At 39.6% G+C, this 25,000-nt stretch overlaps 2 protein-coding genes across 4 annotated transcripts in view; one reads left to right on the forward strand and one right to left on the reverse strand.

The window, feature by feature from the left end:
• Nucleotides 1-8,540, forward strand: part of LOC138012946 (bifunctional purine biosynthesis protein ATIC-like) — a 32,300-nt gene extending 23,760 nt beyond the window's left edge. For all 3 annotated transcript variants that reach the window (XM_068859888.1, XM_068859889.1, XM_068859887.1), the window contains 5 exons: nucleotides 1,297-1,342; nucleotides 2,649-2,711; nucleotides 3,280-3,339; nucleotides 7,431-7,526; nucleotides 8,163-8,540. In XM_068859888.1, coding sequence (XP_068715989.1) covers nucleotides 1,297-1,342; nucleotides 2,649-2,711; nucleotides 3,280-3,339; nucleotides 7,431-7,526; nucleotides 8,163-8,282 — 385 coding nt within the window. In that variant the 3' untranslated portion in view covers nucleotides 8,283-8,540. The remainder of the gene's footprint in view (nucleotides 1-1,296; nucleotides 1,343-2,648; nucleotides 2,712-3,279; nucleotides 3,340-7,430; nucleotides 7,527-8,162) is intronic.
• A 7,100-nt stretch (nucleotides 8,541-15,640) lies between these two features.
• LOC138013381 (protein EFR3 homolog B-like) lies at nucleotides 15,641-21,391 on the reverse strand. Its single transcript, XM_068860438.1, has one exon. It carries the CDS (start codon nucleotides 21,369-21,371, stop codon nucleotides 18,915-18,917), a length of 2,457 nt encoding a protein of 818 aa, XP_068716539.1. The 5' UTR covers nucleotides 21,372-21,391; the 3' UTR covers nucleotides 15,641-18,914.
• Between the last annotated feature and the right edge of the window lie 3,609 nt (nucleotides 21,392-25,000).

Below are 25,000 nucleotides of genomic sequence, written 5' to 3' on the forward strand. Positions count from 1 at the left end.
CAACCCAACCAAACGAATTAATCACAAGCAGCACTGGCTGCACATGACTTATATGTTACATGTACTTAAATTCTATTGTCAATGTCCAATAGTAGTGTGAAGTTAATAACAATAATAAATTTGCCGCAACTGAGCATTTTCCCATGTTTTGAATATCTGTGGCTTTTACATAACATTGTCAGATAGGAAAATCACAAACATGTAGGCGATGGAGAACTACCACAAAAATCCAAATGCACACACTAAGAACTACAGGATACTCAAGCTCTATAACCATGAAATTAGGGAGCTTAAGCAACAACACTAGGAACCTGATGATTGTAGGACAAGTACGAGATTTGACTGCCCATTTTTAGAAAAAATATTTAGATAATTTACAACCCAGACGGTTGACCTTACTCTTTGTTAGCAGTATACAGTGCTCAGTTATTGTTATTGCTGACCGAGAAATGCCAAAACTGCCACGGTGTTGTTGACTTGTTTTGACGTGACATTTTTGCAAAACCTTGTTTTTCCCGCCAGAATGGCGCTGGTTTGCATGCGCTCACTGTTGTTCTATGAGAAAATCTTGTACTCGTAGTCGTTCTCGTCCTAGAATCTAAAGCTCTGTATTAATTACGGCAACGTCGATGGGAACAAGAACGTCATCTCAAAATGTAAATTTGTGTTATTGTAATCACTTTGTGAACATTTCAACCTTTTTAATGTGACAGGGGTGTGGTAGTTCCTCAAGAATGACACTGGTCAGAACGGTGCCAAAAAATGAAAACTTATCCTCAAGTGCTGACATTCTTCATAAAACCTCAAATATGGCCATTTCACGTGGCTGTTTTGCAGACAACGGCAAAGAAATGGACAAAAGTGAAAAACGCATGTGCAGGGCATGCAAAGCTATTGTTTTTGCCCAATAAGTATGCAAATGTGTGATCTTCTCGTTGGCGTCTGCGTTGGTTTAAACCCATTGACTCCTGGGAGTTCCCCATTGACGAGTAAAATCGTCTGGCGTTAGACAGAGAAAAAATACTAGGTCTGGCTGGTTTAGGCCGGTTTAGGCGTCAGCAAAGGGTTAATGGGGACATATTGAGTGATTAAGCTCCTTATTGCATCTCAACACAAAGTGCAGTTTATCGTAGGGGGTTTCCTAGTGGGCAACAAAGGATTTATCGAGGCAACCCCATTCACGGATTTGGTTGCCTGGTTTTTGAAACAAGGACAACCTGGAATTTGTTTTAATTTCAAACACTGTTATTTCTATTATGAATGATGCTTTGTTTTTTTTGTTTTTTTGACAACCAGGTGGCTTCGTCAACATCCCAGAGTACTTAGTATGGTTTTCAAAAAGGTGAAGTCTTGTGGATGTTGGTAACTTGTCATTGAATTAATATAAATCCAGACCACAGCATGGGATCAGGGGGTCTTGTAGCAAGTACTACATGTATACATAGCTTAAGGTGGCTCAAACTAGTTTCAAAGCTTCCAAGTAACGTTCTTATTAGAAAGTTTGGCACTACAACACTGTATCGCATAATTATTAGCAATGTTATGGTATCATAAGAGACACCAGTTATTGCTGAACAAAATGCGGTCATTACTGTGACATAGTAAGTCACCTTGGCAATGGGAAAGTCCTGTAATAACCCCCCCCTTAATAATCCCTTTATTTTGTCTTTAGTTGTGCAAATCCAGTGACTCCCATTGTTTATTGCTAGAAAGTGATCAGAAGGCCAAGATGAAAAAAATTCTGTACAATGGGTTCAGAGCCACCTGAAATCTGTGATTTTTTAAAGGTTGCTCTGATTCTGTAGTGCCTAATTTGCAGAAAGTTTCATCTTGGCCTTCTGATCACTTGCCAGCAATAAAAAGGGGGGATCACTGAGTTTGTTTTTGAGATATGAGCAACTAAAGCCAAAATATACAGTGTTTTTTCTGGGCTTTCCTGTTGCCAAGGTAGCTTATTATGTCACAATAATGACCGCATCTTGTTCAGCAATAATCAGTGTTTCCTATGGTACCATAACATTACTGTTAGGTGATAGAGTGTAGTGCCAGTCTTTCTAAAGAGAGTGTCTCTTCAAAGTGTCTTCTGGTATGACTACGTGATCATTACCAGCAGTCATGTCTTTAATGGACATCCAAGCATTAAGAAAGTCATTGGTGAAAATTTGGTTCATGCCCCAGACTTGAACATTGTCAAAATCCATCTGATGGTGACATTTGTGGACATGGTTTTCAACTTTAGAGGTGGCATTGAGCATTTTGTGCCAATGGATCCGCTTTTTCAATGACCTCTCTGTCTGGCCATAGTATATGAAATTGCACTGTTTTAATTTTGTACACAACACCAGAAGATGGGTGGTCTGTTTTGGTTTTTTTTGGTAGAGGAAAAAGACTGTTGATGGGTTTTTGTGGCTTGTATGAAACTTGGGCCTGTTGTTGTTTTAATAAGTGACTAATTCTTTCAGAAACACCTGGGATATATGGAAGCACAACAAAGCCATTCATAGTGGGTTTTAAGCAGTTTGGTGGCCACATTCATTTCTAAAGGAGGAAATAACTACCGGTATCCTTGTAGTGTTGTCCGAAGTGCTTCACGAAAAAGTACAAAATCAAGGGGGTACTTAGAACAATACAAGTTTTTTTCATTTCAGGGTGTCAAGAGAGCAGAAATGTCAAATGCTATTGATGTTTATGTAAATGGCACAGTTGGACAGGTGAAACCTACAGAATATAAATGATAATATCCCAGGGAATGGATGGATAGAATGATTTCCTTTGAATCATTGTATCGGCAGACATGCATTTACTGGGATGGCTGTACAGCTAAGTTTTTTTGGCCAATGTTTTGACTTGGATCAGACACTTTGTTCGTGATAGCCCATACTGTTCGGTATGTTAAAAGTAGTCAGTAGGCAATGAAGTGTTTACAATTCAACTTCCGGTTTGTATGAGGTAGGTCATAGTGGAGCTATGTTTTGTATGAGGTCTGAATGAGGTAGGTGATAGAGGACCAAGGATGGCACAGTCGGTTATTGCGTGGCCTTCGTGCAAGAGGTCCTGAGGTCGATCCCCGGATCTCACATCCTTGTTTCGACTTCTTTCCTTTCAGTGTAGCCTAAGTAGCTTTAAATACCCGTAAAACGGAGCACAGATGGAGAGGGGGGGGAGTAAAATGAGCGCACCATCGACCTCAGGTTTGTCAGTTGAATTACTGTTAGGAGTTATCGACATTAAATATGGTTGCTGCATTTACTTTATACTTTTACTTTACTGCCGTTGCAGGATACAGACAAGCAGTCATGGGAAGAGTTGTTTGATAACCCACCAGACCTTCTAACAGAGGTATGTCAAAAGGCTTTTTTCCATTTGTCTGCCACTGCTCAGCCACCAAAGAAGAATTCTGCACTACTCATGGTACATGGCATTGACAGATTGTCATGTTCATGTCATTTAAATGCCACAGAGACGGTCATCACGTGGTGCAGGGTTGGTGCAGTCGTGAGAGCACTCACCGCTAACATTTTGTAAAAGCATATTAAAAGTTTGTAGACGGGATTTCGACGTTTGGCTAACGTCATTATCAAGTCAGAAAGTGAAAGATAAAAAATGTATAAACCCTACAAAGGCAATAGGTGATGGATTGTTCTTTAAACAAAGAGTTTTGCGCGATTGGAATCAGTCTGCGTGGTGAGACTAGGGTTGCACTCCTTGATGAAGAGCATCTCATAGACAAGACAGTCAAATTCTCCTTGGCACATTTTTAGCATGTGGAATTGGCTTTCTTTGAGGAGGCTTGTATGCCCATGGGCTGTCAAAAAGTGTTTACCGACCGCATAACGTTCAACAATACGTTGATGAAGGTGTCAAGCCGTATAGCCGACATAATCTGAATCACACAGATCACATGTAAAAGAGTAAACAACGCATTGTTGATTTATGATTGGTGGCTTGATTTCTCTGGGCTTGAGGTCTTGTTCCAATTTTTTGCTGATAAATATGGGTTGTAGTTTAATGCCAATCTTGTGACCAAGATCACACATTTTTTGAAGGGCAAACTCACTCGCACAACGCTGCTATCTACCTCGTTTTTCTCTCTTGTGCCAAATGAAAAACTCTGAATGGTTTTGGTAATGGTAGAATTAATCATTGCCAAGTCAAGTCGAGTAAAGATGGAACGTAGTCTAGTGCATTCTTGATTGAAGGCTTCAGTTATTGAGGATAGAAAGCTGGTTAGTAGTGGCGATCTTGAGAAGTTTTCTGAGTTGATCCTTTTGCAGGTTAAGGTCATAAGTTTGGTTAAACCAGTCAACGGCAAACGCTTTTTCGACTAACATGTTGATGGTTTCATTTAAAGGGACGTTAGTAAAAAGGGATGTGACATTATAAGAGACCAATATCCTAGTCTCAACACGCAGACTGATTCCATTCACGAAAAACTCTTTGTTTAAAGAACATTCCATCACCTATTGTCTTTTTAGTATTTAAACATTTTTTTATCTTCCACTTTTCACTTGATAATGACGTTAGCGAAATGTTGTCTACAAACTTTTAATATGCTTTCACGAAATGTTTTATCGCAATTTTTTATTGTTAAATGTTTTAAAAAATCGCTTTTTTTTCGTATTATTATTATTATTATTATTATTATTATTATTATTATTATTATTATTGTCCCAAATCACAGCAATATCATGCGGGAAGTTGTGGCGCAAGCTGCAACAAGCAGCCTCAGCAATCCAAAACTTGTCTCAGGATCTGGGCTGAGCCCAACAGCACGGTCTTCCTCATTGTGTGGGTTTGAAGCCCAACATGGATATCCTCTTGGTATTCTAGTCTGTCTGTATAGGTCCCCAATGCTCCTATATTATTATAACTAGTAGTAATCAAAGATTAGGAGTGCGTTCTCCGCCTGTGATAATAGTTGTCTGTTGCTGAAATCATTACTGTGAACGGCGGAAGTTTTACAGACATATAACATACTGACAAAGTCCACTATTGTTCTGTGGATTTTGATTTCCTTGCTTTATTTAATGCGAATTAAGCACGGTAGAACCGAAGATATGTTCTTTTTTTTCGTGTATGCCGTGACATTGCACAATGCCCTCTCGCCGGCGCGGGCCTTAGAAAAGCAAACTTTTCCCTCGCCATTTCACATCGCTGTAATCAAAATTCAAGGTGTAAAAATAAGAAATATTTTAGCTTGTATTTTAAAAATAATTTGTGTTAGCAATATTCATCATATTATAGGCTTGTTAGGTCCCTGGGTGTTTTTCGAAAATCGCTAAAGTACATCTACCATGAAAACTCAAAACACGTCGTCTTTCTCTGGTTAAACAGAAAAATCCAGCGTATCGAGGCGTATTAATTAATCCTTTATACCACAAAGATAATAAGCCGTTGGAGCAAGAAAATTCGGTCTTATTCTCAGATCAAGTGGGCGGTTGAAAAAGGCAAACAAAAAATCAGCTATGATCCTAAAATAGATTGGCGACGCGCTCATTCACAGGCGGTGAGCGGTGAAAGGAAAATGAAATGGAACGTCATCGCGGAATGTCATTACTTTTACTTGTAATTTATAAATGCAACCGACGAAGGGTTTAAATAAATGAAAATATTGAAGGGCCGCAGCCAGGATGGAACATAGTTAAAATTTAAAAAACGATCTCTGGCTAAAATGATTAAAAAACTACGAGCTTTCGACTGCCCGAACTGCAGTCTTCGACGGGTAAAATGAATGATAAGAAATCGATGAGAAAATTTAAATAAAAACGTACATTGCATAACAATTCGTGCCCTTTACCTGGACAATACAACATTCTTTTTAACAAATATTCATAAATTTTCTACATTCTCATCATTTTGCAATGTACGTTTTTATTTAAATTTTCTCATCGATTTCTTATCATTCATTTTACCCGTCGAAGACTGCAGTTCGGGCAGTCGAAAGCTCGTAGTTTTTTAATCATTTTAGCCAGAGATAGTTTTTTAAATTTTAACTAGGTTTAAATAAAGCTTGAACCTTCCAACACGTCCGACAAACAGCGAAGCACGAGGCAGAATGATAAAGCTTGAACCTTCCAACACGTCCGACAAACAACGAAGCACGAGGCAGAATGTTTTGCGCAACGAAATTGTGACGTCATTCAAAATGGCGCCGAAAAGGTGAACCATGGAACGAAAAAACACGGGTCAGCTTTCGCATGCGTGCACAGGGAACCTACACGATAACAGGCAACCCAGAAGATTAGGAAGCGTTCTGTCGAACGCAATTATATTTATTATTATTATTACTACTACTACTACTACTACTACTACTACTACTACTACTACTACTACTACTATTGCTACTTTGCTCTGAATTGTGTACATCACATAAATTGAGACACTGTGTCCCAGGACCTGTTGTAGCAGAGAAAAAAACAGAAAGATAAAAATCGTACCAGTGGATAAAATTTGGACCCGGAGTTTCAACTCTATAGGAATATTGTCCCTGAGCAGCAAGTGGTGAGGTGACAGGTTAAATTAATTACCATTCCCAGGTTCGAGTGTTATGTGCATACACTTGGGTTTTCTTTTCAAATAAATATGACCTATTCCCACAAGTCCTGGGAAACAGTGTAATAGTCAATTCAGAGCAAATTTGCAATTTTGTATATCAGGTAAATTTTTGAAGTGGAGGATGGGTTGTCTTTTCATATGGACTCCTTACTTCCTGATGAGCAGCAAATACCTTGTGCTTTATTAAAGTTGTCTCTTTTGATCTCCCAGTTCCTGAAAACGTGTGCTTGTACCCAGTCTTTAACTTGTTTTCAAATCCAACTGTCCCAGAACATTGGCATAGTTTTTCATGGGCAGTGAAACAAAATAAATGTAAACAAAACAGAGGCAGACCATTAGGTGCAGGTGATAAGTTCAACCAGGGATTACCCAGAAAAAGCTGGTGGCCAGATTGGGCCTTGAACCATGGTCTCTGGGTTGAAAGTATGGTTTATGAAACGCACCAAGTTACTCAGTGCCTTCACAAGCTACTTTACAACTGCTGTTAACCTGTTGCATCTTAAGAGTGACACCTATTTAGATTGTATTCTAACACGTATCATATGATTTTACTGGTCTGTGGGAAACTGCTCGAGGGTAATTGGGTTAACAACATGTACTACATATGTCCACCCAAATTTAAGTTGTCTTTAATCTCCATTTTAGCCGCAAAGTACCAGTATATCTCATATATAGTTTGGAGCATTTTGGTAATTAATTATTCATAATTAGTTTTGGCGCAACATAGCTTCTACTGGGCACCTGTTTTGTAGATAGCAAAGGCCTGGGCCTCCTTACTAAGTCTTGGAGAAACTGTTATTTTGTTATAGCTTGCTGAATAATATTGAAATGATGTGTCATAATTTGCATGTGAAATAGTTATTATTGCTCTTTAGGTTGATAGACGAGAATGGATTGCCACCCTAAAAGGTGTTGCACTCAGTTCGGATGCCTTTTTTCCATTTAGGGATAACATTGACAGAGCCCATCTGGTATGTGAGCTATCAAAAAGCTACCTTATAACATCCCTTAGCATTGATCATGAAATTGTGTCAACTCCATCCAACTCCAAACTGCCTCCAACATCAGCATGTAAAAGTGTGTGATCCTTTGAGAGAGACGTGATCCTTGCACTTAGCTGGACAATTTAAGAATTTTCTCGAGATCGCAGAGGTCATGGGTTCGAACCCCGTTGAAGCCTCCTGAATTTTCAGGTATCCATAAGAAAGAGTCAGTCTTATTCAAGTGATCTCCTGTAACAACATAAGTGCTGTCAAAGACCCTTCTCCAAAACGTCGGCCAAAAATTCAAATAAGTTAAAATTAAAAACGTGTGCCAGCACTATGTACTCAGCCTATTTGGTGTTCAGATGAGAAAATGTAAGTTGAAAAATGAAAAATTTACAGATGTTTGTATGACTGGGGGCATGGGATATAGCCCCAGTCATACAATTTTTTCATTTTTCAACTTACATTTTCTCACCTGATATAACAACTAATACCTGGTATCAGGTTTTCATTCAGTTCAATTTTAATTCCTTCAAATCCGTAGCTGCCATTTTGGAGAAGGGTCCATTTGCTCTGCATAACACCATGATTAATTTTTGCTATTGATTTTTTTTCTCATAGAGTGGTGTTGAGTTTATTGCCAGTCCTGCTGGATCAGTGGCTGATGATGTGTGTGTCAAGGCAGCAGATGATCATGGCATGACAATGGTTCTTACCAATCTGCGACTGTTTCATCATTGACTAATGAAATTTTAATGCTATAGTCATTTCAGTGAAATAGTAGTATGTGTTCTCTGCAACAAAACACAAAGCGTGAATTTGGTGCGTTTGCTTTGCACTTCAAGTAGGCAGATTTAAGAAGAAAATGTTTGTTGTAGGTCAGCAGTCATAATTTTTGTGTACTACATTTGATCACACGACACCACTGTAGAAGTCAGATTGTGAGTAATTACTGAAAAAAAACATTTAGGAATTAAAAAAACAAGTGGCTTGTTCTAACTGTAGCTGTGTACCCACTATATAAATAATGATAAATGTTATTGCTGAGAAGGATGAAGAAGAAAGAGAGAAGGGTTCCCTGCACTTATTTGGACAATTTAAGCAATTGTCTCTAATAGACACCTGAAAAATCCACTCAGTTCGGAGTACACCAGTTTTGTCAGATTTGTGTTCCCATGAAAGGACTCATAGCTCCAGCATCACAGAGGTCATGGGTTTGATTCCTGTTGAAGCTACAGAACCTGAATTTTTCAGGTATCAATAAAAGACAGTAAAAACTATTTCGAGGTAAGTGTGAGGATCCCTTCTCTCTTTTGTCTATAACCTGCACTTCAAATGTACATTTATTTCATCGAGTCCTTTCACGGGAATAGATAAACCCAACGAATTGACCTGCTCCCCATCTGAGTGGTTTCATCACTAAGTTGGTAGTTGGTAGAGCATTGCACAGGTTTTGGGTTTGAATTCCATTGAAGCCACCTGAACTTTTCAGGTGTCTATAAGAGACAATTGCTTAAATTGTCCAGTTAAGTGCGAGGACCACTTCTCTCTTTCATCTATAACCTGGACTTCAACTATTCACTGAAGTGGAGGTGGCTAGTGGTGGATATTTATCAAGCCGCAAAGCAACAATTAAAATATTTTTGGGTGCAAATGCCATGCACGTTGCTTGGAGATGAACCACAAAGGATATTCAGAGTTTGAGTAACCAATCAGATTGCACCTTCAATGCTATCCATCGTTTTAGTATTTAATAAATGCTTTTATTTGAAGGATGAAGAATGACAGGAGTTCCCTTGGTCCCACAGACAATTTTTTGGGACATTACCTTGCTGCAGACAGTTTAGAGACGATGAATACTTGACCAAAGTGTTAGGGAAGTCTTAGGTATTTTGAACAATACCGTGCGATGGCACATTTCAAATTTAGTTGCTGACTTGCGCAGACTTTATTCTGTCAAAAGCTATTTGGAGGACAATCAACAATAATTTAAGTACCAAGAAACCAAACTGGAAATTAAACAAAAAGCACACCGGTAAGGTGAAGTTTGATTGGAATTCTGCAAGGAGCTACAGTTATAGGAGAGACGTGGGGTAGAGCATGGGTCCTTAAAGCCTGTAGATGGACACATTTCAGGAAATATGGGTGTGCCAGTCATATTCGCAAACCGGGTGTGAGTGACTCCTTAACAAAACTTAACCTTGGTCTAAGTCGCCAAGACATACAAGACTTTGAAGCCATACTACATTATAAGGAAGCATGCAAAGTTACAAGTCCTTCCCAACATCTTCAACTACCTCGATTGACCATTTGTGTGTTGTCATCTTTTCATAAGTAATTGAGAAGCTGAGTGTTAAAAAGACGACTCCACACTTCAGGAAAAGAGCTCATGATGGGTCTTGAAATCATGTAAATTGTGCCTTTTTAGTTGGAATTTCTGTTAAATATACTTGGGTATCATACTGGTTTCAAAGAAAGAGCCATGAGAGACTCCATAGTATGGTATGTTGACACTTCTGTATGCCCCCCTCTACAAATTGATTCTACTGATTCTCTTCTTAAGTCTTGTTTATCATGAATATTGAGTTTTTATAGAGAAATCTCACTAAATAATAAAAATACAGGTCCGCATTGCGAATTAGACTTGCCACAACACAACATGTGATCTTTTTAACTTCAGCATCATGTAACACACTTTGCCAAATAGGAGGAATAGGTTGGGGTTAGCAGGAATTGAAACTAAAATTTAATGTGTCTAACAGTAAACGTGTTCTATGTATTAATGACATTCGAAAACAAAACTATTCATATTTGATTTATTAAGGTAGTTTATCTATCCAAGTCCGTAGACTAGGCCCATCAGGGTAGTCCGTAAACTACCCCAATGGACCGGTGAAATGTCCTTACCCAGCAATCCCTGAAAAGAATGCTCAAGTTCCTGTGTTCAATGTGACGTGAGACACAAGAGTCAGTTATCTCGCCAGGATGGATGTTTTGATCCAAAAATAACTGAAAATCTGCATTTCCAAGGGCTGAACTTGGCCCCTTTCTCTCTCTTTGCTTTCAAAAAATCTGAACCCATGAGTCAATAAGTAATTGCAACACCTTGGAATAAATTTAAAAGATTTATTTTCCTACTGTTTTTTTGTATTACTAGGTCACACGTTTTATCAAAAAGTTCATGAGGGCATGTAGTACAAAAAAGGACCGCTTGATCAAGTGATATTTTTTGTCTGTCTCATTTTCAGCAAGTTTCAGAAACATGGTGGCCATCCTAAATCCCCCTACCCTTAAAATACTTCCTTGCACAAAAGTTTGACTGTTGAACGAGGCATCTATCGACAACCTGACAAAATTCCGACCCGTTAGCCTGCAAAAGCTAACCACAAGAGGGAGACCACCAAAATATTATCATCCGCTTCTGGTGAAAGAAAAACATCTTGAATCAGTCGTGCGCAGAATTCTGCCTAAAGAAATGGCAGACTTCGTCTGTCGGAAGGGATCTCGCCTGGCCCACTTGTATGGCCTTCCCAAAACGCATAAAACAACTCTCGCGATGCGGCCGATACTCTCAGCATCTGGTACCTACAATTACGCTCTCGCAAAGTGGCTAGATGAAAAGCTGAGACCCTTGTCGAGTAACGAGTATACAATCTCTGATGTTTTTTATTTTGCCGAAGAAATCCAACAGTTCGAACTCGACGAAAATTATTTTCTTGTCTCCTACGACGTCACCGCTCTCTTCACAAATGTACCTCTTGACGAAACGATCCATATTCTAGCCAATAAAGCCTTCAAAGACAACTGGTTCAACAAGACTCAACATGAATATCAGCAAAGATGACCTGATAGAGTTACTAAGGGTTGCCACAAAAAACTAGCTATTTCAATTTAATGGGAACTTGTACGAACAAGTCGATGGGGTCCGATGGGATCACCATTAGGCCCACTTATGACAAATGCGTTCTTGTGTTCAGTCGAAGAGAAACTAGCGCGTGAGAACAGGCTTCCGAGTTTCTATAGGAGAACGTGGACGACACGCTAGCTCTGGTACGCGACCTCTCCCACGCCACCGATTTTCTGACATGTCTTAATTTAGCCCACCCCTCCATTCAATTTACGATGCAAGTAGCAACCAATGATCGATTGCCATTCATTGGCATGGAAACAGGGGAAATCATCAAAATCGACGCGTCTTGAAACCCGTGTTTACAAGAAGAAAACAAATAAAGGGCTCCTTTTTGCGGGTTTACCTCGGTGTAAAAACCTGTGAAACTTTTTCTTTGTTTTGTTAGCTCGTAGTAGGGTTAGGTTATTGTTTTATGTTTTTTTGCTCTTTTGTTTTCCTTTGAGTTACGTCATCAGTGAGTTTTACAGGGTTTTACACCGAGGATGAGCCCCTTTTGCACTACCAAAGCCATGTTGACAAACGGTCACTGCTTAGAACAATGTTAGACCGTGCAAAACGCTTGCCACCTTTTTCGCAGGAATGTAAGAACTTAAAAGAGTTATTTTCAAAACTGAAATATCCCGAGAAGCTTATCGACTATCAATCGCCTCCAGCATCCTACAGACCCAGTTCAAACACCATCTGACAGCCCTACCATTTAAAGATCAGAAATCGGCAGACGTTGTTGGCAGACAACTTGGCGACCTCGGAACGACAATTAATCAGCAACTGCAGCCAGTAGATCGCTGATCATCTGAGAGTCAAGCAAGAAAAGCCTCCCCTGATAAACCAGCAAAGTGTAGTATATGAATTGACATGTCATTTGTGCGATGCAAATTATATTGGTTACACTTGCCGCCATCTCCATCAACGGAGTTTGCCTTTTGGTCGAGGGTCGAGGGTAACTAGTCGAGGGTCGAGGGTAAATGGTCGAGGGTCGAAAATTTATTCAAAATTATTTTCAAATTATTTCTTAACTTCGTCAACTCAAAACTCACAGGCTCATGTTTACTCGAGTTTCCGGTGCCTGTTTTTGCCACATTTGGGTCATATTTTTGTCTTTTACATTCCCACGGACTCTCCGGCGTGCTGAGCATCAGAATCTGGCCCTTTCTATTTTTAAGGCCGGGACACATTAGGCGATAAGTCGCTGCTACACGTCGCGGGAACAAAGTCGCCGCAACAAATCGCCTCGTGTGACACTGTTAATTTCATGAAAATCCAACCTCGCTCCCAGGGTCTCTCACAATGGAGGCAGAGAAGAGAGACCCTGGGAACGAGGTTGATTTAAATCATTGTCGCTGCGGCAGAATTCCAACCAAACCTGTACCCAGAGCTCTCACGGTAAAATAGGCAAGGATGAACCATGGACGCTGGAAATCATCAGCTACTGGTCTGACAAACTCTCCCGTCTATGTAGTGATGACTCCGATTTTTCCAGCAAATCAGAGGAGATGTGCCAGTTCTTCGAAAAACGTGGCTATCCTGTCTCTGTGGTCAAAGCGGGCCATCATCGCGCCCAACAATTTGATCGACAGTCATCACTACAAACGTCACAAAAAGATAAGAATGACAGAATTCCATTCACCCTCACTTTCCATCCTCATAATCACGCAGTCAAAAGCATCATTCTTAGTAATTTTAAATTACTCCAAAATGATCCCGAGACTGGTAGAATCTTTTCGCAACCTCCACTTATTTCATTCAAACGCGACAAAAACGTAGGCAACTTTTAGTTAGAAGCGCGCTCAAAACTAACGAGCAACCCGGCACTTTCAAATGCGCGCGCTCACGATGCAAAACTTGTCTTTTCATTGTTAACACTAGCAAGATATCGGGACCTAAGCGATCTGTTAAGATCACCGATCGTTTCACATGTACCTCCGCAAATGTCATTTATTGCATAACCTGCACGTTATGCAATAAATTATACATTGGTGAGACAGGTAGACGACTAGGTGACCGATTCCGCGAACACCTTCGCGATGTTGAGAAGAATGACAAGGATGCATCCAAGCCAGTCGCTCGCCATTTTAATCTGCCTAACCACTCCAAAAAACACATAGCTATCTGCGGCCTTTCCCTACATCTAGGCACGACGGAAAGCCGCAAGAATCTGGAACAAAAATTCATCTTTCAAATCGGCACCCTTAATCCTCACGGTATTAACGAACGCTTTTCATTTAACTAATATATTCCTATTTTTCACGTTGCCATGTTACCACCAATAGCGTAGCCCCTACTCTACTATAAAAACTACACGTAACCCATAATCCCTCGATTCGCTCTGACGAAGGGCTAACGCTCGAAACGTCAGCTTTTAGAATCTCTGTACGGTGGCCAATTTACATTATCAACTCCGTTGATAAAACCAAATTTTTGTATACTACTTCCCCACCGACGCAGCACCACAGTTTCTTTAGAAACTACTCCTTCTCCAGCATATTAGATTAGTTCACACTTGACCGTCAAAAATTGTATTTTACCAATTCAGCGCAAAAGTCAGGTGTTATTTGTTTATCACGTCCTCGAATCCCCACGCGTCTCCGAGTTCCGATGTCCTCGCGTCCCACCTCTCCGAGTCCCCGCGTCCCCACGTCCTTGAGTCTCCACGTCCCCACGTCCTCGAGTCCCCGAGTCCCCGAGTCCCCGTCCTACTTTCAGTAACAGCCCACAAAATTCGAATGTAGCCGGCTAGCTACATTGTCTGGGCGTGTTGCTTTGATTGACAGCACGCCAGAGAGTCCGTGGGAATGTTAAAGTTTTTGACAAACAAAAATATGACCCAAATGCGGCAAAAACAGGCACCGGAAACTCGAGTAAACACGAGCCTGTGAGTTTTGAGTTGACGAAGTTAAGAAATAATTTGAAAATAATTTTGAATAAATTTTCGCCCTCGACCCTCGACCCTCGACCAAAAGGCAAACTCCCATCAACGCGTAGAAGAACATAAACATTCCGTGATAGGAAAACATTTTTACATGAATATATATAAAATTTTCTTTTTTTTTTCTTTTTTGTTTACATGAATGTTTTCATGTAACGTTTGCTAATTTAATTTTCTCACATCCCATGTATTATATATATGCCTTGCCGTTTATTTTTTAACTTGTTCATTCCACAATGATGACATGAAGTCGTCGAAACGTCATGTTACTTTGCTGTCGTTAATTTTCCTACTGAAATGTTTTTCGAAATCGTTTTTTATAAAAATTTCAAATTTTGTTGCTGATAATGTATACTTCGAAATTTCACAGCTACCACTTTGGATCTCCTTTCAATGTGCAATAAATACAAGTAGATTCTCTCCTATCTCAATCATGAAATGATTCCGTTACTTCCAAATAGACCACTTTCATAAATGGCGACCACCTCTACACTCTTGTAATTTATGTTAATTAGACCTACTAGCCTCATTTTGAAACAAAATTCTTTTGAAATTTGCTCGTGGTAGCGAGGCTAGAAAGGCTTATTAGCATTAAAACAAAAGAATATTTTGTTCGGCCACCATTATGAAAGGTCTATTGAGCTTTTAAAATTCAAAAGGACCAAATCTCTTTTCCACTTCCATCATTGGTTATTAGATGTAAAAAAAATATCTATTTGTAGTTCATTCTATCTTCAAGTAAGGCTATGATCTTCTCAGTTATGAGCGCAATTTTTGCAATTGCGTCGAGAAGCCTGAAAAATTCAGGACTTTAACGGGGTTTGAACCCGTGACCTCGCTATTCCGGTGCGACGCTCTAACCAACTGAGCTATGAAGCATTGCGCTCATAACTGCGAAGATCATAGCCTTACTTGATTTCATATCCGCAGTTCATATATGATTCATTTCATATACCATTTCATCATTGATTCATTCCTCACGGGACCATTAGAACCCACAAATGACCAGCTCCCAACGTCAGTGGCTTCATAGCTCAGTTGGTTAGAGCGTCGCACCGGAATCGCGAGGTCACGGGTTCAAACCCCGTTGAAGTCCTGAATTTTTCAGGCTTCTCGACGCAATTGCAAAAATTACGCTCATAACTGCGAAGATCATAGCCTTACTTGATTTCATATTCGCAGTTCATATATGATTCATTTCATATACCATTTCATCATTCATTCTATCTTGTTGGATCTCTGCCTAGAGCATCACCCATCAGTGCCGTACGTAGCCGTACGTTGGAGGGCCCGGGCCCCTCCAATAATTATGAAGTGAAAAAGAGTCTTAAAACGGCTTAGACAGGAAAGATGCGAATTTTGTCACAGTAGCACTTTAATAGATAAGTTTCCCATTTTTTGTATGGAAAAATTTAATGAGATATCAGTCTGATATTTAATATAAGATTGTCTGAGTTCATGTAAATTAATTCGATAAATGTTGTTATTGGTATCATTAATTTTCTCCCTTTCTATACCTATAATTATAATTGGATTTACACTACTGCTGAATGAGTACGATTTCGTTTAACTATTACTATTTATATATGGCGCGGTACAATTGTTTCAAGTACTTGTAGAACAGTTAATCTTGTCTACGTAGTTGTTCATTTTTATGGGGCATTAGCAGCCTATTTCAGTTGACTACATTTTAGAAAATTGTTTGATGATCAGGCTGTCTTGAACAGATTGGTATTTGTACTCATTTATTTGGCTAAAGCTACAACCACCTTTATGAACATGCACTGTAACAAGGTCTTATTAATGTAGTTTTGCCGATGGTGCTGTTACTGTTCCAAATTTCGATAACTATTCAGACCACTCAGTTCAGGAACCACAAGAGGGAATGGGGCTGGCTAGAGGGGCTTCAGCCCCCACACTTTCTGGTCTACTCGTGTCAAAAAAGAGACTTTGTGTTTCAGAAATGAGAGTTTGCCTGGGAATAGAAAGAGTGACAAACCCTAGAATAAGAACAACCAAACGCTCTTTTAAGCTGTCCTGTTGATAATAAATCCCTGTTGAGTAAGGCGCGTTGCCTTGTGGTTGAGCTTTGTAGGTTATCAATTATCTCTTCGACCATTCGTATGTTGCCACAGAAACATTCAAAGCCAAGTTCTTAGTTGAAAAAAATAGCCTTGCACAGGTGGTATATATATATGTGTTGGTTTTCACAATTTGGTGGATTTTCAGCGATTTCAATGAAAATTTCAAAAGTTTTCTGGGGATTTTACCCCAGACACCCCTAGATTTCGCTTGCTCAGCCAAGTTGGGCTCCCTCAAAAAAGTTTGCCCACCTAAGGTGCAGACCATTTCTGGAATATTATACATTAGGACAACTTGTTACGTAATTACATAAATTACATAATCATTACATTTATATATGTATTTTGCAAGATTTCCTATTTTAAAAGCGTTCTGTCATTGGACACCAGTTGTTTCAGAGATACTACCCTAACATTAAAAACTTACACCCAAAAATCAATTGTATTACTGATAGTGAGAAGAAACACCTAATCCAGTTTTGCAAGCCAGAGGTACAAACTACATTGCAACATCCTTCGAGACCCAGAGAATCACAGGTTTCTTTTGCCCCTCTTGCATACTTTTGCCAGTCCTGATTTTGCCAGTTTTCCTTGTCCTATCTGGAGTGACCACTCATGGGTCTCCAAAGATGGAGAAAAGGACTGTTTCTTAAGAGCTTGATACAAAGGAAATATTAAATACGGTTCATGTAAACTGATGGGGACTAAAAAAATGGAAATTCGATCAATAGAGCTTTTGCAGGCCATGTCACAATCGAGAGAGCTCCCTGTAAATTCTTGGGTCCTTATGTTGAATTTGTGGGGCTTTCAATGAAAGTGGGGTGGCAGGTGGAACTATCCACTTGTGGAGAGTTTATTGCTTACTTTGCAAGCAACTCCATCAGTGCCGGCTTAGAATAATAATAATTCTACCAAGAATAAATTAAATAATATGCAGATTTAGCCAAACCTTAAAAGCAGAGCTCCCAGGTTTTAACCTTGCTTGAGCCTGCAATCCAATCAAAACCCAGTACCTGGCCACCCATTTCCTTAAAAAAACAGCTGACCACTATGAGCTCTAAATTTGAGCCTGCAATATGGCCATGCAATACTGGTCAGTGGATACCTTGTTTTGACAGTTGTCAATTAACCATAACATGGAATTCCAATATCAAAGAAGTATTCTGTAAACTAGCTGGAGACAAGTATACAAGTATTGATTCTCTAAACTTGAGCCTGCTTGTATGATCAAAAAATCACATCCTTTTTTCCATCAGATTTTGAAATTATGTTTGTTCAACACCTGACTGGCAAAATTTTGAGCCTTGATTTTTATCCAAAGGCTATTCACCTTGAGTGTAAGTTTTGGATTTCACAGTCCGCCATTACTCATGTTCAAAAGTGACCTACTGGATCTCAGAGGGATAGATATTGGGAAAAGTGAAGTCATTTACTCTCTAGCTTAAAATTTCAGCATGTAAATGCAGCTTATTATATATGGAAAAGACAAGTTTAAAGTCTGAAAGTGCGAAACTCCCGTGCTGGACATTAATTCAGCCGCATACACACCCTATGCATTCTTAAACTAGTGAGACGCCACTCTTTCCTTGATCCAACTCTCTCAAGATTTTAAGGACGGTGCCTACTAATAGATATTTTTGCCCCGGTGTGTGATTATGCAGGAAATGTAGATCTTAACAAGTGTTATTGAAATCCAAAAAGAAAATTGGGGGTAACCACGCATTTTTCAAAGATAATTCATGAATAATATTTGTAAAAAGCTGTAAAATACAAAGCAATTTATGGCGTTCTTTCTCAAATTAAAGCTTACTTATCTCTCAAAAATGCATGGTTACCCCCAATTTTCTTTTTGAATACCAAGAGTACTTACTAAGATCTACTTTCTCCGGATAGTTTTAAGCCGCACAAAAATATCCCTGTATTAGTGAGCATCAGCGATAGAAAATCCGAGTATCTGGAGACGCGCAGAACGTATGCGCAATAACAATAGTAGGGACCATCCTAAAAGTTAGTAATGGCGGACCATTAAATAGGAAAATTTCAGTTAAAATGTCATTTTTAAATCAGAACTCGAAACTTGGGTCCTTTAGAGTTTATTTAACCCATTGACTCCTGGGAGTGAGATTAACCGATTGTACTTTACCTATTGCCAGACAATTTTATTTGTCAACTGGTGATATCCTAGGGTACCCAAGGGGTTAAAGTAGTTTTGAAACCCAAAGAAAAACAAGAAATGATTTTTTGGTCATAGTACAGTGTAGCACTTTAAGCACTTGCTATAAAATTTATAAATCGACTTATAAAGAACAAAAGAAAATTGAGGCAGCATTGAAATTTGTGAAACTATAGTGTACATGTAGCAGGAGGTCTAGAGTTTTTTTAATGATTACTGTAGGTGCTTAATTTTTTTTCCCAATTAATTTTAATTTCAAAATCACTTTTTCTAGATTCTCATCCTAATAGACGTACTGTCCAGGAAATTTAATAACATAGCTCTCCTCACCAGGATTTGACGACAAACTCTGAGTTGATAAACTCAGAGCCCTTGATTGAAGTGGACTGTTTAACACATCTAAGACAGACAGCACCTTGGAATTGAATTCTTGTGTTCTTACACTTGCATCACTGGCAATTTCTGCAAAGCTTGCATGTTTGGCAGTTTTGTTACTCTGATGTGACATTTTCACTGACTTTTCAGAGACAATGTCTTTTAGCATCTGAAATGTTACTCTTTCTTTTGGGCTTGATTGGTGCACTCCAGGTGAATTGGGGGGATTTGCATCAATTTTACTATCAAATTGTGACACCACAGCTTCGCCATCCAACTGGTGATTCAAAACATCTTTAAGGGGTTGATGTCTATAAGGTATCTTCAGTACACGACTGTCACATCCTGCTTTCAGGAGACCCTCCCTAACTCTGGAAATATCAAAAAGTAGGTGTTTGGGAATGCTGTGAACAGAAAGAACAAAATGATTACCAGATGGCCTCAGCACTCTTTCAGGTGTCAAAAAGTCAGCTTCTTTTTCTCTCAGCTGAAGTATAAGAGAAACATAGTCTTTTAAGTCCTGAATTCCTGTCATACTAGCCACCAAACTCAGATAAGCAGCAACAAGGGAGTGAAGGGCACAGCAATTCATACTTGGCAACATCAAATTTTCATTTTGAGCAGCAGCCTGTAATCCAAATACCCACTGGAGTGAACTGGAAATCAATTCAAAATCAGAGGACGCTTCCATTGTCATAACAGCCAGTGTTAAGAAAATTACAAGGATGTTCTCCAAAGAGTTAGAAATCATGCAAGCACTTTCAAACAAATACCATAACAACTTGGCCTTATTCTTCTTGAAAAAAATGAGGTCCTGTTTTGAGCAGCTCTCAAGTTTCAAGTCACCTTCGTGAGCTCTACCCATGATTTCACTGATGCCAAGCCTGGAAACATTGCTATGCCTGTCAAGAATTGTATACAGAATTTCATGAGCAAGCTTTCTCACTGTTAAATTATCAACAATTGTGGCATGAAGCAATGAATCGAGGAAAGTTGGTGAAAAAGTAGTGGCCAGGGATACAGAGGTGAAGCTTTGAGCAACACTCAAAAGACACTGCAGCAGCATCGTTTGTAACATTTGTTCACCTTCTATTGTTCTTGTTGGATCTTGGCTCGTTGTGCTTGATATATGATTGCTTGGAAGGCTGCTATTTGTTAATGGAAATTTCCCCATGATAAACATCATGATGTCTGTTTTCTGAAAGTCAGGGAGAACTGCAACAAATGCTCCCACTGTGCGCACTAATGACTCCTCAAACTCTTTCTCATCATCATCGTTGCCATGATCACCAGGAGACCAACTCTTCTGAAATCTGCCATCTACAGATGATCTCAAATGGCGCAACAATGTGTTAAATACCTCTAAAACGGCTGGCCCAATGGAACTGTTGCTGGCAATTGCAACACATTCAGCTAACACTTGCACAATACTAGCTTTCACTTTAGCTTTGTCCTTCACATGCTCATCAAGATGACAAAGGAGCTTCTCAATGATGATATAATTAAACTGATTTTGAACTGAGTACAAAACAACCTTGAATACTTTCAGAGCAAAATCGTTCGGAACCCAAAGGTCACTTTTGTCAAAATGGGTGAGTGCAGGGTTAACAATTGATTTGATGTTTCCATAGCTGGCCCTGTTGATCAATTCCCTTAGGCAGGACTCTGCGAGAGATGCTGGATCTTCGTCAGTGTTAGCACCGTGCACGTCTTGATTACTGGAAACTCTTCCTTTACCGCTTCCTTCCATGACAAACAACAGAGAGGGAATAATCTTACTCATATGAGAATCTTCCATAATATTGGCTTGAAGATCATCGGATACAGTTTTTCTGACGACACCTTGCAAGCCTTTTAAACCAGCCAAACGAATCCTGTAGCAGTCTTCTTCAATTCCAGTGCTAAACCAACACATGGCACTGAATTTAGAGACGAAGAAATCGTAACGACGATGATAGGATGGGGTGTCTTCTTCGATATTTGCGAACTTTACGAAGGAAGTGCTTCCGAGAACTTGCAGGTCAGTTTCAGAGCTTTCCAGCAACTTCTGTACCATTTTGAGAAAACTCTCGACGAACAAATTTAAATTAGGGGCATGACATGCTAATAAGAGTTGATCAAGCGCTTCCACTGTTATGAAAACGAGTCCAAATCGTTTTCGTTCCACGTCCCTGTTTAATTTCTTTGCCAAGTAGGCACCGATTCTATCCAGTTTTTCCGGCGACGAAAGAGCATAAAAAATCAGTTTGTCCATGTTTGCCTTGACTAAGCCTTGACGTGGATCAGGTGGATATATATTATCAACCAATCGTTTGTACCGAGGCCGAAAATTCCCTACACAGGAACAAATATGAGAAGTCGCCATTTTGACTTACAAATCCTTCAATCGCGTTCCCAGAGTCTTCGTTCCCCTTGACCTGCGGGTCGGGAAATGAGCGAGGGTTGGTACCTTAAGTAGGGTTATTAAAGTGTATCATATATAGGGTGTAATGGTATGAGTTTGGTGACAAAGTTTTCAGTAGCCTGCGTAGCAAGCGTTCCTGTTCGAAAGAAGAGCTCCCAAACGATTTTCCGCAAATTGGCCGCGCGAAAGTTGGGGTAAGAGACTGAGGGAACGCTTGCAAGAAGACCCCCTATTTTTGAAAAAAGCCCACGTTTTATTGACACGCGCTGATCAACTTATTCACAAATTAGCCCATAACAGATAACCGCGTTTACACATGTTGACTTCCGTCAGAACAAACCGAGGCACTGAGGAGACACCGAGCGATCAATGCAGAATTTGTCAGTGTGATTTTAAAGTTCAATTTGTAACGGCAGCTTCTCAGCCGGGTAAGACTGGTTATGTTTCTTCCGAGAATTTGTTTAAACCATCGAAAACATCAGCCAATTTTCAGAACGTGTAAGCAACTTGTGCGCTCGTAAAATACGAAATTTAGGAACATAACTCGTACAGAGTTCGATGGGTAGTAAGGCCGCTCAATGCAAAACTCCACCAAAGCAGACCATGAAACCATTCAAAGAGGTTTTAGTTGCGATTTTTACTAGCGGCGATTTCAGTGCGACTTGCTGGCTATTTCTTGGTGCAAAGTGGTTGACGAAATTCGCCCTTGTCACACGGCGGCCATATTGTCCCGGGAGACCAAAAAAGCTTTGTTTTACCACGCCAAGCCTCACAGTGGAAATCATGGGGGTGAGGCTTGGCGTGGTAAAACAAAGCTTTTTTGGTCTCCCGGGACAATATGGCCGCCGTGTGACAAGGGCGAATGAATCGAACTAAATCTCCTGGGCCCGGTTGTTCAAAAGCCGATTAACCTAATCCAGGATTAGCATAAGCTTTTGCTTCATGTTTTCAACTTTTTGTTGAAAGTTTATTTGCTTATTTTTGTTTTACAAGATTAACTTCTTCTAATGTAAAGTTTTGCCGAATATCAGCGTTGAAGAGCATTTGGAAGTAGAGAAATAAACTCCTTGGTTAATTTTTAATCTGGGATTAGCGTTAATCGGCTTTTGAACAACCGGGCCCTGGAAATTACAGGAAAACCTCCTCGGTTGTTTGATAATCCATAGTACGTTTTTGGTCAAATCGTCACGAAATCGTATATGAAATAGCAAGAAAAAATGCTCAAAAAAATCGCATGACCGTGCAAAGGAGCCGCTTTCTTCTCAAAAGAGAGAAGATTTAATTAACAGGGCAGCTGCGTAATTGTCTTCATCTTGTCAGGCTCAATTCATGATGTAGGACTGAAGCTCACATTGGCAAGGTAAGCGGAGAACTTGACAAATACAATACAGTTTACTTCCTTGATTTTGACACAGATATGTATTTTGATGATTCGCAGGCATGTTATTAATTCATCCTGCGTAAATACTAAGTATCTTTTACAAGCGAACGGAAACCTTTACTTCAGACCAAGCCAAACTTTTCCTTGACACTGAATTAGCGCTGCCAAAGTTTTGTTAAAGAAAGAATCTTTTGCTTTTAGTGAATTATATAGCGGCTTCAGCTGACACGTAAATAATGTTAAATTTTCCCTGATGGATATCGCCCAAGCAGTCCAGATTTTTATTTAAATCACAGGCTGTCATTTCTATAAAATTTACCTAAACCACTTACTTGATTGCGTATGATGCTTTGTAATGGAGAAATCACGATGATAATCGAGAAACTTGTTCTTCGTTTCTTTTATTTCGAACTCCGCATATCATGACAAACATCTGAAAAAATAAGCTTTTTTCGCATCCTGTTGGCAAAACGGACATTACAGCTATACAGTTAATACGATGGCGCATTGATAGTTCTTGTTCCCTTTTCAGTGTAAAACCGAGAACCGATTCGCTCAGCTTCAACACACGGTTCAAAACCTTCCACATCTTCCGCAATCGTCTTTGTCACGCTAGAACAACACGTAATATTTTGCTCGAAAATTTATCACCTGTCAATCATTGTGACTGTGCCGCACCAGTCAGAAGCCCCCCTTCGTGGCCGAACGGGTTTTTCAAAACTAGTGGGTCTTCTTGCAAGCGTTCCCTCAGTCTCTTGCCCCAACTTTCGCGCGGCCAGTTTGTGGAAAATCGTTTGGGAGCTCTTAGCTCTTGCTACGCAGGCTAAGTTTCAGCGTTAAAGTTACCATGTTGTCAAGGGCAACTTCCTTTGTTTCCAAGATTAACTTTTAGGGCCTTGATGTCACGAGCGATGAGCCCGCCAAAATCTAGCTACAAATGGTAACGGTTAAATTGGTTGTCTAGAAAACAAAGACCTAAGACCTAAGACCCAAAAACGAAGACCCCTAGAAAACGAAGACCTAGAAAACGAAGACCCCCTAGACGAATCGAGACTTAAAATATTTTTTTGATCACGCAATCACCCCACGAGTGATTATTTTTGACTCGCACACCTTAAGTGTGTTCTGTTCTGTTCTGTTCTGTTCGAATGAGTACTGTTGATCTATGTGTAATCACTCGTGGGGTGATTGCGTGATCATAAAATATTTTAGGTCTCGATTCGTCTAGGGGGTCTTCGTTTTCTAGGGGGTCTTCGCTTTGGGTCTTAGGTCTTAGGTCTTCGTTTTCTAGACAGCCCGGTTAAATTCAAACTGACGACGGGCTGGTACATTTCGCTGGCCCCCAGTCCATGGACTACCCAAATGGACTACCCTAAAAATACTATTTCGAATGAGTACTGTTGATCTATGTGTAAGCAGCATCTCAAATAGTGCTTACTTAAGCCTCAACACCCATTTTAAACAGCATTGTTCAACATTATTTAAATCTAAGCACCCATTTAAAAAAGGTTAGCTTACATGGGTTATTGACCCGTAGCCCGCAAGTAATTGTTAAATATCCATGTATAACTATGTTTATTAAATTCTCAACCTCGGATAATGCATTTCACGTGCTCTGATTGGTTCACTCTCAGTTATCAGGTCATATACCTTAGTTTGACCTTATATGGTAAATGATTGCGTTAAGCATTGCAACACTACACTTTTTTTCGCCGGAAAGCGAAATTTCTCTTTGAATAAAGACAAAAAAGAAAAAAACTTTTTTAGTGGAAAGTTTGGATCAATTCGGACTTTTAGAAGTACGCGAAAAGCCAAGAAATGTTTTTGTGCATCTTCATCAAGTTTTCTCTTGAAACGAGTTTCGCGTGCTCTGATTTGTTCACTCAGTCTCGGTTATCAGCTCATATACCTTAGTTTGACCTTATATGGTAAATGATTGCTAAGCTAAAAACGTTTTCGCCGGACATGAAGCGAAACTTCTCTCTGAATAAAGCCAAAAATGAAAAAAAGCTTTTTTTTGTAGAAACTTTGGATCAATTCCGACGTTTACAAGTACACGAAAAGGCAAGAAATCTTTTTGTGATGAACGTCTGTCTGACCACAAGGTATTTCACAACATCGCATCTTCATCAAGTTTTTTCGATTTCGCTCGGATTTTCTCTCTTTTTTCGCTCGTATTTCGTACTTGCAAATTTTTGGAGTTTAAGGA

Source organism: Montipora foliosa, chromosome 8 (assembly GCF_036669935.1).
Source record: "Montipora foliosa isolate CH-2021 chromosome 8, ASM3666993v2, whole genome shotgun sequence".
Taxonomy (NCBI): domain Eukaryota; kingdom Metazoa; phylum Cnidaria; class Anthozoa; order Scleractinia; family Acroporidae; genus Montipora; species Montipora foliosa.